The following is a 13,485-nucleotide window of genomic DNA, read 5'->3' on the forward strand; positions in this document are numbered from 1 at the left end:
TAATTACTGGAGTTATTACCCTTGGTTTCATTAATGCGATGCATGCGTTCCATGATGTTGTATTGCACTCATTGATCTACCAGTTATGTTGAATGATTTCTCTTTTAATATCAATTACTCACAAATACTTCATATATTTCAATCATACAAACAACTGCTCATTCAATGTGTGACGGGCGTATTATATACCGCTCGCGGTAACCTTGTTCATTATTTTGAGCACTTTCCCAAAGGAGGACAGCTTTTCCATCATACGATTTTTTTTTGCATTCAAAAGTTGGTCCTCGGATGGGAAAGTATTGAAAGTATTTTTTTAAGTCTGGGAAACCGTGTCATTTTCATGCATATAGTGAATATGACTATATTTGCAGTATTATATTAACAATACCAAATATCTCAAAAATTCAAAATTTCATATTCAATTGGTTATATATTTATTCCGTGCAATTTAGCGACTGATTTTTTTTCTCTCCACCGTTTTCAAAAATGGTGACTTAGGGAAATACGGGCAGTTTTCCACCATACAGCTCTTTCAGTTTTGCCAAGAATCTTGACTTGAGCGGTTAGAAGTAGAGAGATAACAATTTTAAAGCCATTTGGTTTGTTACACTAAGGACCAACATGACACATGAGATTCTACTACACTAATATACCATAGAAAGCAGCCAATCATGGTTTATGACTTTATTGACAAAAACTTTAGAATTCACAAAACAGAACAAATAGCGAACTTCAGTGAAGCAAATGGATCACGCTGAAGATGTTATCTCCACATTATACGAAATCAACATTTGTCAGCAAATACTGGGTATAAAAAAACATAAAAAAATCTTTGAAATTACACTAATTGTTTCTTGAAAATTAACAACTACAATGAAGCAGAAATGACATGAGTTCTTCTGATATTATGCAAGAAATTCCATTTTTTTCAAGAAATTACCTGATAAAAGATTATGTCATAACCAAGAAAAGTGAATAACACTGTCTATTGGAATTCAGAATTATGACATAGCATGGGTGAATTCATTGCACATGTTTATGACTCTAGTTATATCTTTCAATATTTCAATATCTCAAAATGCTTTTTGGAGTTAATATTTGGTTGCGATAAATACTTCTTGTCTTGAAGAGGAGATTTATAACTGATATGGTGTCACTACATAAACTACAAAATTGCTGTCATGAAGAAATATCATTTTACCTGATAACACCTATATCAAGAAAATTTCTTATTAAAACAAACATGGAACACAATTGAAACTAGAGTGGAAAATTGGAGATAGCTTGGAATGCAAGGTTCACTGGCACACATATACACACGCATGCATAACTTCACTCTCAACTCATTATAATTCATTTGCAAAAAATTCACAAATAGCAAAACCTTATTTGAATCATTAACAAATTCCAACAACTCCTTTAACATAATTAATATTTACAAAATTTCAATGCAACATTTTGACACAATATATTATCAGAACATCTGCAATATTAACACAAATCAAATACATAATGTGTTGTAAACATTTCATTGGAAATTAATAAGTTATACCATTTATAATCATAATAGATAAACATAACCTTGCAATTTTGTATAAAAATGGATACAAAAAAAAAAAAAATACAAAAAAATGAAGCATACTTTTTTATAAATCATAGATATAATTATTATACATTTTGCATTCAAAGTTTAGACTTGTGTAAAATGGTAACCTACAACTTGATGCAAGGAAATGGACCATCTTTGTTAATGTCTCTACATTTGTAATTATTTCATATATGAAACTTACTTGTAAAGTAGCGTCTTGGATGTATTGATATATTTAATTTAAATCTAATACACCTGTATTTAGGTCTCTTAAAGAAAGCATTCTCATTTATTCCTAAAACTGTGATCAGTATAATAAAACAATCATTTAGCATTTAAATACGGGACATGTTTGGAGATTTTCTTTAATGTACAATGATAATCATGAATGTCATAACACTTGCTTGAGATCAACATCCTGTTGTGATTTTTGATAATGAACAGATCTATGATGATTAATTTTGCAACTGTTTATATTTGGCTATGTGTATCTATGTTCCCTCTTCCATAATTTATGAGGAGAAATACAAATTTTTGCAAAATAAAAAATATTCTGGTGTTTTTTTTAATAATTAATCAAACGTGAATTGGCAGAATATTGATAAGCCTCACCATGGAAACAACTTCCATGATTACTGTAGTTCAAAATTGGCAAAACTTCAATGTATTTGTTAAACAGTCTGGTGTACAGTGAAACCTCATTAATCTGACATTGGTCTCCAAAATCAAGTCTGGGCTACTATGTTTTCCAAATTAACATATTAATGTTAACAGAAAACATCACAAACATAACTAGGTTCCATAATATGAAAGTCCTCAAGTACATTAATTTTCATATAATTAAGAATCCAGATTAAGGAGAGGACACAGTATGCAATCAATTACAAATCACAGAAATGACTTCCTCAATGTGTATTTGAGTGTACAACAGAAAGCTTAACTATAATGAACAGAAATATATTCACACATATGTCTGTATACCTTTCTGTTCTGTGATACATCGTGTACATAGATACATAGGCACAAGTTGTATGTCAAACCCTTACTAAATAAACCCTTTTTAAGCCATTAAAATAATTAAACTGCACACAGAATTTTGACAGAACACCAACACAAAGTCAGATAAAAAAGCAAATGATGTGTTTCAATTATAAATCACGATATCTCTGCATCTTCTCAAATGGAATGGTTTTCTTTTTTCTTTTTGCATGAAAAATCTGCCATTATTACAAATTGCAACACAAATCCATGTCTCTAACTTAACTACAAACTACTACAGTCTTCATAGATGCTGTAACAAAATTATCATGATAAAAAAGATGTTGTGCATAAATGGATTTTTCTTTTATGAAAATTTCACATACATCAAACTGTCACAATATGGATAAAGTGCATCTTTTCTCTTATCTTTAAGATATTAATTTACATAATGGTACAAAATCTTCTTTTATCTTCTCTTGTGTGAGTACTAATGAAACTAAACAATACATACTAACTTTTCTACAGTGGTGCTGACATATATTCAATCTAAATACTTTTTGTTTCGACCTTCCTGTATTCATGAAGTTGTAATTTAGTATGAAAACCTTAACTTATCATAGAAAATCAGTTTTTTACTCTTACAGTAGTATGAAAACCTTGATTTATTATAGAAAACCAGTTTTATCTTCACTTTTCTTCCAGTGTTCAGAATCAACTATGACAGCTTATGACTTTAGAAACAGGATGACGTCCTTTAATAAACATTTAGATGGAACTCAACATCACAGGAGTTAAGATGACATGGCCAGTTAATGGGTGCATCCTTCACATTTCTGGCTCGGTCCCTAAGTATAAAGGCTCAAGAAATGTCAGTATTTGGTCTGATCAACAGACAGGCGTGACATTTGTGAAATCTGTTGCACTGATCAGCTTCTGTGGGTTATTGTTGGTGACGTGCTTTTGACTTGGCAACCGATTCAGAGTTGGGACTGAAACAGGACAAAGGTACATGTTTTAATACTGATTTCAGAAACAACCTTGAAAGGCAATATTTGAGTACTTTACGAAGCCAATCCTACAAAAGTACTTTAATATATTTTTATATTTATATCATTACAAATTTGTTGTAAATATGGTTAAATAGATATATACATCGTCTTGATTTATATCCGATGTGTCCTGAAACTCCTCAGCATAAATTTTTACTACACTGCTACTTTCAATGTCTTTGTAACAGTGTACTACATCAATTTTCTTTAAAACATGAATTAAGGTGTTTTTTCTAAACTATGTATCATTTTAACTATGAAAATATGGTTAAATAAAATCCTAGCTTATGTGTTACATAATTAATGTACGAGTACTGAGTTAGTTTTTTTAAATTATTATCTGTATCAGACCAGGATTTTAAGTAATTTCTGTAGAGCATATGTATAGATGTAAACAGATAAATATATGTGCTGGCAGTGAGTCTAAAAGGTGTATCAAAACAATAAGATATCAAGTAAATTAAAATGATTTTGAAGCATATGAAGGCAAACTCAGAGATAAGAGAAGCAAGTACAATCCCTAGCACAACATGTACAGAAACAAGAAACCATGAAAACAGTTAGTGAGAGCTGACAATGAATGACATAGCATCTCCTCTACTGAACACTATATTCTTACCCTGCACTGAAAACAGTTATTTATATATAATTTGTATGACAAAATTTTTTCACTGAACACTGTATCAGTAAATATCTGTTCTTTTAGATTAAAATCTTTTATTGAATATTGACATTATAAATGGAATCAGTTATGCAACACAATTTTTTTATGAAGCATTCAAATTGAAAACAAATATCCATTGATGATTTTCAGCAAAAAGTGGGTATTTGTACACATTTCACAAATAATACTGAAATACAAATATTTTCAAACTCTAAGCAAAAAAGAGCTACTTTCAATCATCAAACAAAATATACTCAAAACTGTGGGGAAAAAATATCAAAATATTGCCAAATAGAAATAAATCATTGTATAACATAGATAAAAATATACCAAAATATTTTGCACAGCATTAAAAAATTAATCAATACTCTATTTATAATACAGCATGCAATCTAACTCTTCCCTATACTTACAAAATGCCATTCATGGGAACTTAAGGAGGACAGAAGAAACAGTTAAGGAGAGAATGATTACAGGTACAGATGAAATAAGTAGATCTGAACTCATTAGGATAAAAGTTTTGCTCATGAAATAGGATTTAGATAGAAATTGCAAGAAATAATGTGAAAATTATGATCCTACATGATTGTGTTTTTTATTTGTAACTTATATTCTGTTTTACACTCAATTTGTGTTGTGTATCTCTACACATGAAGAGGGTCTGTCTGTATGTTGATTATGTCTATATAACATGTATAAATTAATATTGGCTACTGTAGAAATATTTCTCTGTTTAAATGATGCACCTCTGCTTGAAAATCACTTTATTACATAATTAATGGTTAGCACTAGCAGAAATATCCCAAAACCTAGATAATTAATGCCATAACATAAAAAAACAAACAAATCCAAATAAATGTTATTGCCAGATGTATACAAACAAAAACAAAAATAATATCATACAATTTTATCGCTTGAATCAATTGAAAATCAATCAAAACTGAATGTTGGCACAACATTAGTTAATTGGGGCATGTTGCCATCTCCACAGGCACACTAGGGTTTGACCATACAGAGTTTTTTAAGTTTTAAGTTTTTTTACAGAGATCAATACATCCGTACATACATGTATATATACCTATCCCTTTATTATAAAAGTTGTTTCAATGTATTACCCATGACTAGTATATATATAGACAGGGGCTATCTAGTTCTGCTAGGGGCTATCTAGATCTGCTAGGGGCTATCTAGTTCTGCTAGGGGCTATCTAGATCTGCTAGGGGCTATCTAGTAAGGTTTTAACAAATACTGTATATTAGCTCCTGCAGGCTATTCCCCAATGTATATACCCTTCACCTCACCAAAATGATCAGGAGTGACCTTTAACCCTAAAAGTATGATTAATGATCACCGAAGTCCAATAAAGTGTAGAACCTTACAGATAAAGCTATTACCATGCACCCCTTCCACTAAATGGAGGTATAATTAATGATTCATATCTGTGAGAGAGTTTTTATGCTGCACTATGCACATATGTGAGGATATCTCTGTATCTAATAAACCATGTACATTTTCTGGGAGTCTCTATCTACACTTAATGGTGCAAATCTGTAATAGTATATTATCACATATATTGTTAAAAAATAAAGGATACAAATCTGCAGGAATATACATTACATATCCATAGCAATGATGTGCTAATAATGCACATTAAGTGTTCTCACAAAGCTTTAAAAGATGGAGTTTGGGTTTTTTTCTTTTTAAAATAGCCTGTTGAATGTTCACATTAACCTATATGGGTGTTAAAAAAATGTTGATGAGTAGCAGTCTATTTTTGCTGGCAATCAGCTTTCAATGAGAACACTACCTTCAGAAATAAATCATAACAACTGTACTAGTGTTTGTATGTCTGTAATAATGTGCATATATTTAGAATATATATTGAAATGGTGCACATCTGAATGAGTATACTGTGCACATCTATATGAGTATACTGCCAGTAAGTTATAATTAGATTAACATAAACAGACCCACTACTGTTTACTACTGGGGGTACATTATGTATGCTTGGTGTTGGGTAGGAGGCTACATTCAGACAAGATAGAGAAAGACCCTAAAATCCACTTACCATATCCCATTCCCTGCAGGAAAAGGCGGAATGCCTCACACACTTTGCCTGGCTGTTCCTCTAGAGGCATCCCTCCACAGTCAGAGATCTGTAAGCAAACAATATAAAAACCAAAGGTCCTTTAAAGCAATGTAGTCCAATTACCCATTTTTGACCCCTCCTTAGTCCCTGGTGGTGTATCCGCTGCATTTGTACAATTTTGAATCCCTACCTCCTAAGGATGTTTCAAATTTAATTTGGTTAAAATTTATTCAAAGGAAGTTGAACAAATTGTTGATGGATGGTCAATATTTGTTGACAAACCTCACATTTTTCTAATATATAATTATTTACCGAGTGTCTCCAAATCAGACTGAACTAGATAGCGATATTGGACAAGTGTGTGCACATAAAGGAAGTCATTAACATATAACTGACGAGGACCACCAACAGCCCCTTCAGGCGACCTAAAAATCAATAAACATTCCTGACTTCTGCTTGCCTTAATTAAAAAAGATAATACCATTATGTACTTTAACTGTAAGGAAAGGACTCCCTAACTATTTTTTTATCAAGCTCTAATTTGCATAATTGACAGTTCAATCTAGAATAAGATTGCCTGGTGAGTTCCTGTCGGTGAGTAGTGTCACCTGACCTTGCAGCAGACCCACACAAACATGACGACTTTTCCCCGTCATTGCAGCACATAAAATTGTCAGTATTCAATATTAAATAGGAAATCCATATTCAATCTAAGAGAAATTAGTTACCCTGTATTCTGTCCGTACATTTTCCCAATCAATGTGTTTACCAATTCACGATAACTTGTTCTCTCATGTGGCCGAATTTACCAAAAATAGGGTGCCATTTCTTGCAATTATGGTGTAATGTGATTGGATTCACACTTTTTGTTGTGATAACATAGAATAGATAATGTATTTAGACCTTAGGAACATGTTAAAACTCTAGCAAATCTACATATATATATATACATGTATAAGTATATCACTGTGTGAAATGCAGGTTTTGTATATTTTTTTATTTTTTTTTACCAATTCTGGAATTGTTGTCTGATTTGAAATGAGATATTATTTCTGACTTATTTTAAGTTCTGAAAACAACTGCTCATGTTTTCAGCTGTGAAAATCAATAAAATGATATTTTAATCAATACTATTATATTTTAATAGAATTTTGACAAATATTTAGAGTCAAAACCATATTTTCTGAGCTGACAGGCCTTCGCTGAGTCACCTTCTTACCTTGAAAAAATCTGTTTCCTGTGGGTCCATCCTGCTGTTCATATAAATGACATCATCTATGTGAGGAGAATCATCTCCGACCAACAACATAGTTCTGCATCTGTGTGATAAAACCAAGTGTTAAGATAAACATAGACATACCAATCACTACCGTAAAACTTTCAGAGGTAGAGCCAATGCCGTTCGTTGTTACTTGGGTGGATCCGAGGGTCCTTTATCCTTCAGCTGGATTCCGGAAGTATTCAGGGTGATTGATCAGTAGAGCAAATCAGTAGAAGGTAACAATCACAACAGCATGAGGATAGGTTGCTTCAATTTATTAGGTATCTGTCGACTGGTTTCACCCTTTAGCGGGCTTCTTCAGGAGAAAATACAAATGTTCTTAACCCCTAAATACTAAAAATGCGGGTGCTCTATCCTATTAATAACATATTTCGCATTATGACGTCACGCCCCTGACATTTTAAACAAGCGAGATAACTCCTCAGATTTCTAAGTTCTTATCAAGTATTCTCATATTTTTTCCATGTCCGTATATCATCTCGGTAAATCCTTCACGGTTAGTGTTTAATTCTTTTATACACATCTGCACATACATATTGTTCTGTTTCTGCTTAACGCTTATTTTAGTTTGTCTAGACATAGTGTCTCCCTGGATTCCGATACATAACTGTATAAATTATAGTTCATCGATATTTCTTCCCCTCCATGTTCCGAAGTATTGGGTGTAGACACAAACGACTCAGAGTCATTGCTCAATTCTAGGTCTTCCTCGAGTCTTTCCATCGCCTGATCCAAGACCAGTCGGGACTTCTCAGCGGGTCCACACTGATGACCTGCCGCCCCAGGATGATCCGAAATTTCACTAGGTCTAGTTGTTTCTTAGTTAATGATTCTTTGCATATTCCCTGGAAGTGTCTTTATCACTTCAGGTTCAATCCCATAGGTTGTGTGTTCCTTTACTTGATGTTTCCTACAGTTTTCCATCCTCCTGTACGACCTTTTGCAAATTTTACATCTATGCCATGTCTTTATGGCTGAATGTGCAGTGTTAGCATGCCTACGTCCATCGCTAAGCCAACCACATCACTGGTATTGTGACCGGACGTACTGAAATGTCCCGCCACGGGTTTGTCCGGGTCCGAGTTTGAATACAGATGATTCCTGATGCGCGTATTAAAAGTTGTTGACGTTTGTCCGACATATTGTATACCGCATTTCCTACATGTGATTAAATATATCACATTTGTACTCCGACATGTAATACTTCCCATTATCTTGTGCGTTTCTCTAGTCGAATAGCTAGTGAATGTTCTACTTGGTATCATGTGGTTACAAATCCTACAATTATATCTGCACGGACCGCTCCCATTATCTGGGGCCGTTTAGGGGTTAAAAAAAATTGTATTTTGTCCTGAAGAAGCCTGCCAAAGGGCGAAACCGGTCGACAGATACCTAATAAATTGAAGCAACCGATCCTCATGTTACCTTCTACTGAGTAAATCTTTCACAACAGCATACAAAGCTTCTTCACATACAGCATACAGTCAGCTTTATCACATAAGTGTCCTCCCCAGGCTTTTGTAGCTGTACCGATACACATGAATTTTGAGCCGCTACATCCCACCATTTTATCATAACGCATGCATTTGACCATTACTCATTGAGATGTACACAACGACACAAATTTATAACCTTTTCTCTCCATCTCAATTAGACTTGCCCTCATTAAACTAGCTTTTAATTATTCTCTAGGAGCAACGCCCAGATCGATGATATAACAGCATGTAATGTTTTTCATGTACAGCACACAAAGCTTCAAGAGTTGGAAGTACAGTTGTGGTATAGCACAACGTTTCATGATGTGCACATGCTATTTTTGGTGAGTTATTCTGTCACACAACTGTATTACTCCCTCTAACTAATAATTCTTGAAACTTTGTGATCCAAGACAATTGGAAATTCTTTTAAGATCATAAGCAAAATAATTCTTTACTTGATGGTGTTAGTCCCCGACCTCTTCATCGGGTCAAGTTCTCTCACAATACCAAGATCAGTTCGTCTGGAAAAGATAAAACATATGGTTTATTTTGTACAGTACAATACAGGGAAATAATCAAAGATCAGTTCATCTGGCATGAAGAGATCAAACATATGGTGTTTTTTTGTACAGTACAGGGAAATAATCAAACAGTTCTTGAGGGACTGAATTGCCTCACTCTTCATAATTCTGGCCCCAATTTACCAACCATGTTGAGTTATTCCTGGAAAACTCAACAAACCTTAACTGCTAAATAAACTCATCAAACACATTAAGATATTACATTCTGATGATTTTCATAAAGTTTCTAGCTGTAGACAGAGGATATTTTACATACGCACTTTGTATTAGATTAGCTAAGTTTTCCTGGAACCACTCAGTGAGCTGAGCAAAATGAGTAATAATTGCAAATTGTTAAATCATATGCTAATCACAGTCTGAAGTTTAATAATATTTTTAACACACTATTAAATCTAAGGAAATCAGAGATAGAATGCACAAGTCTATCCTAACTCTCAGCTGAAGATATGAATCAGATTCATTTAAGATTAATCAATTTAAGCCATCTCAACTCGTCTTTACTTTTATAAGTGAATGTTGATATTGTAAAATATTTGCCCTATCACATACTTCAGGTAGGACTCGGTGATGAGAGACAGGTTCTGTGGGTTGATAGTCTTGATGTACTCTCTGAACACCTGCACCAAGTCTGTATTCTCCCATCTAGTTTTCTGAAATACAAGAACACAAATTCCATATCATTAAAAATTAATTTGAACTTCAAAGAAGTATTCACAAGGTTTTTGTAAAAATAACAAAAATAACGAAAACATATATGCAACAGTTTGATAAGATATGCATCAACATTTTTTAATTTGTGATCCATAAAAATTGACTCCAATATATATATATATATATGTACATATATGTAAAATATGGGTGATTTTCTACAAATGAAACAAATATCTTTAAACTCAATTATTTCAATATATCTAAATATTTCTAAATAAATATTGAAGTTACTTGTTATTTATTTGATTTATTTTAATAACAAAACTAATGTTTGCTTGAAATAATTTAGCCATCAAGCTATATCATATTTTTCAGCAGCATCACATACCGAACCAAACCAGTGCCACAAAAGATATTCCTCTGTAAAGTTGGTCATCTGGCCACTCCACAGGTACCAGGAGTTCATCTGAAATATAGACCATATACTTATTGAAACTGTCACAAACATTCCTGAATAGATTTATGTGTTTGTATGAGTCTTTTTTTAATGCATTGGATCAAGCCTTCTTGAAATTCTCAAGGATTTTCAACCACTTTCCAATAATGTCAAGTAGTGATGATGAATTAAGACAGAGAAGTGGTTAAACTGTATCAAGAATTTCTTTGTTGGTTTCAAAAATTGTTAAATAAAAGCCTTGTTCTTTTTACACAACCAATAAGATTTTCTATGTGACGTTTTGATGACTAGTAAGATATGTACACTGTCACCTTCATCAGACAAATGACCAGTGAAGCGTAAGCACACAAAGGTGTAAAATGTGTATGAGTTGTTCACAAAATCGATGTTGATTTGGCTAGGCTGTAAGCATATGTACAATAGTTGTTATATATGTACCGAAATAACTCGATTCAGCTACACTTTGTTAAATACTTGGGTGTCATAGATGTGCGAGTCTTTGATCCCCCTCATCTCGAATCGACATCAATTTTTTGGATAACTCATACACATTTTACACCTTTGTGTGCATACGCTTCACTGGTCATTTGTCTGATGAAGGTGAAAGTGTACATATCTTACTAGTCATCAAAACGTCACATAGAAAATCTTATTGGTTGTGTAAAAAGAACTTTTCATAATCCATACTTACCAATGTGAAGAAAATGTTTAGAGAAAGTCTTGTTTATGCCATATATTTTCATTTATAGAAAGAGAGTACAGCAGGGCGAAAAACAATCGGTTGTCACATGCTATGTACCCTGGAAAGCCCATTAAAACTCATTGAATAATATTCAGTGATAAGGAGCCAAATAAAGAATCTGGCAGATGGACAGACAGGATTATGGAAATATGGAAAAGGATGGAAAAACTTTGGTTTGAGAAAAAAGAACAAAGGGTCATAACTCTGTATGGGTCAGGGGAACAGTTTTCAATTGACACTCAACCCTCCCAAGAAACATAAGTATAGCAAGTTTGAACATAGGTGAAATAGCAAGAAATGGTTTATAAAGTGAACAGCTTATAGAAGTTCAACAGGGTACCAGTATCATTTTCTGATAACCTCACTCCTTCCAGCCAGTCTTTCAATGAATAGCCAAACTTTACCAAGTAAGACTTAAATAGAATACTACTTTCTGACACCCAAATCCACCCAGCCATTCTATCAATGAATAACCGAACTCGACCCAGCCAGACTTCAGATAGAATATTACCTTCTGATACCCCCATTCAACCCAGCCAGCTGTCTTTCAATGAATAGCCCAAATTTACCCAGCAAGACTTAAATGGAGTATTACTTTCTGACACCCTAATCCACCCAGCCAGTCTTTCAATGAATAGCCCAACTCAACCCAGCCAGACTTCAAATAGAATATTACCTTCTGATACCCCCATTCAACCCAGCCAGTCTTTCAATGAATAGCCCAAATTTACCCAGCGAGACTTAAATGGAGTACATTGTATTACTTTCCGACACCCTAATCCACCCAACCAGTCTTTCAATGAATAGCCCTACTCAACCCAGCAAGACTTTTATGGAATATTACCTTCTGGTAACCCCATGCAACCCAGCAAGACTTTAATGGAATATTAACTTCTGGTAACCCCATTCAATCCAGCAAGACTTTAATGGAATATTAACTTCTGGTAACCCCATTCAACCCAGCAAGACTTTAATGGAATATTACCTTCTGGTAACCCCATTCAATCCAGCCAGACTTCCCTGATGTAGGATTGATCAGGACCAGTGAGTCCACGATTTCTGGATGACGCAGCTGTAATAGAAAAGGAAAGTATATGAGGACATATAATTCCTGGTGACATGATATAACATGGTAGACTAGCTATAGGCAATCGAGTCACTGTGGAGGCAATGATTTCAATGCTTTGTCTTCCATTATATGATCTCTTAGATTGTAGTTTCAATTTACATATTTACGACACTTTCAACGAGTCCTCTCTATCTGCAAATTCCATATATAATGTTTAACAACTAATACACTTCAGAAGGTATAATAACTGTTTACCTGAATATATCACGGATCAATTTTTAAAATAAGCTTTTAAGAGTGTTGATTACTTTTTCACATGCATATTTTTGTAATGATTTAGGAAATACAGAATCGGTAAAACCTTTCTACTTTCACAGAAATCTCAATGGAAAGATTTGTGCTACAGCAGTCTCATCACAGGCTGAACAATTTTAGTGGTCACAAAATTCCATAATGATTAATTAAAAGGTAATCTGGAAGAAAACAAACAGAATTTGCTCAAGCTTCTTAACATATACAGGCACACTACAAAACGAGGAATTCCTTTACGCATTTTTAAGACAACATGTTTTAAGTGAACTTACAGCATATCTGGAGAGGATGTTGCTTCCTGTTCCCATCCCAAATCCAATGAACCTGGCAATTCTGAAATTCAAACAGATTATTAAATTCACCTTAAGCACAAAGTAGTAAACTTTTCTGTAAATGCAGGAGAATTGTTTATGCCATCAACTTAAGTACAATCATATCTGAATTTGCTTGTAAGATAAAGAATCACTTTAAATTAATACTAATTCCTCAATGATGTTTGAGTTTTCTTATGTAATTATGTGAATAATTACTTATTAATGGCA

General features: G+C 33.5%; 1 protein-coding gene across 5 annotated transcripts in view; it reads right to left on the reverse strand.

The window, feature by feature from the left end:
* Positions 1–669: 669 nt before the first annotated feature.
* LOC110446291 (protein NDRG3-like) overlaps positions 670–13,485 on the reverse strand; it is a 37,610-nt gene continuing 24,794 nt past the window's right edge. For all 5 annotated transcript variants that reach the window (XM_021491364.1, XM_021491363.1, XM_021491359.1 and 2 more), the window contains 8 exons: positions 13,216–13,276; positions 12,548–12,634; positions 10,752–10,829; positions 10,262–10,362; positions 9,587–9,652; positions 7,591–7,690; positions 6,351–6,438; positions 670–3,558 (listed from right to left, as the gene is read on the reverse strand). In XM_021491364.1, the coding sequence (XP_021347039.1) occupies positions 3,455–3,558; positions 6,351–6,438; positions 7,591–7,690; positions 9,587–9,652; positions 10,262–10,362; positions 10,752–10,829; positions 12,548–12,634; positions 13,216–13,276 (685 nt within the window). In that variant the 3' untranslated portion in view covers positions 670–3,454. The remainder of the gene's footprint in view (positions 3,559–6,350; positions 6,439–7,590; positions 7,691–9,586; positions 9,653–10,261; positions 10,363–10,751; positions 10,830–12,547; positions 12,635–13,215; positions 13,277–13,485) is intronic.

Source organism: Mizuhopecten yessoensis, unplaced genomic scaffold, assembly GCF_002113885.1.
Source record: "Mizuhopecten yessoensis strain PY_sf001 unplaced genomic scaffold, ASM211388v2 scaffold2671, whole genome shotgun sequence".
In the NCBI taxonomy this organism is placed as follows: Eukaryota; Metazoa; Mollusca; class Bivalvia; order Pectinida; family Pectinidae; genus Mizuhopecten; species Mizuhopecten yessoensis.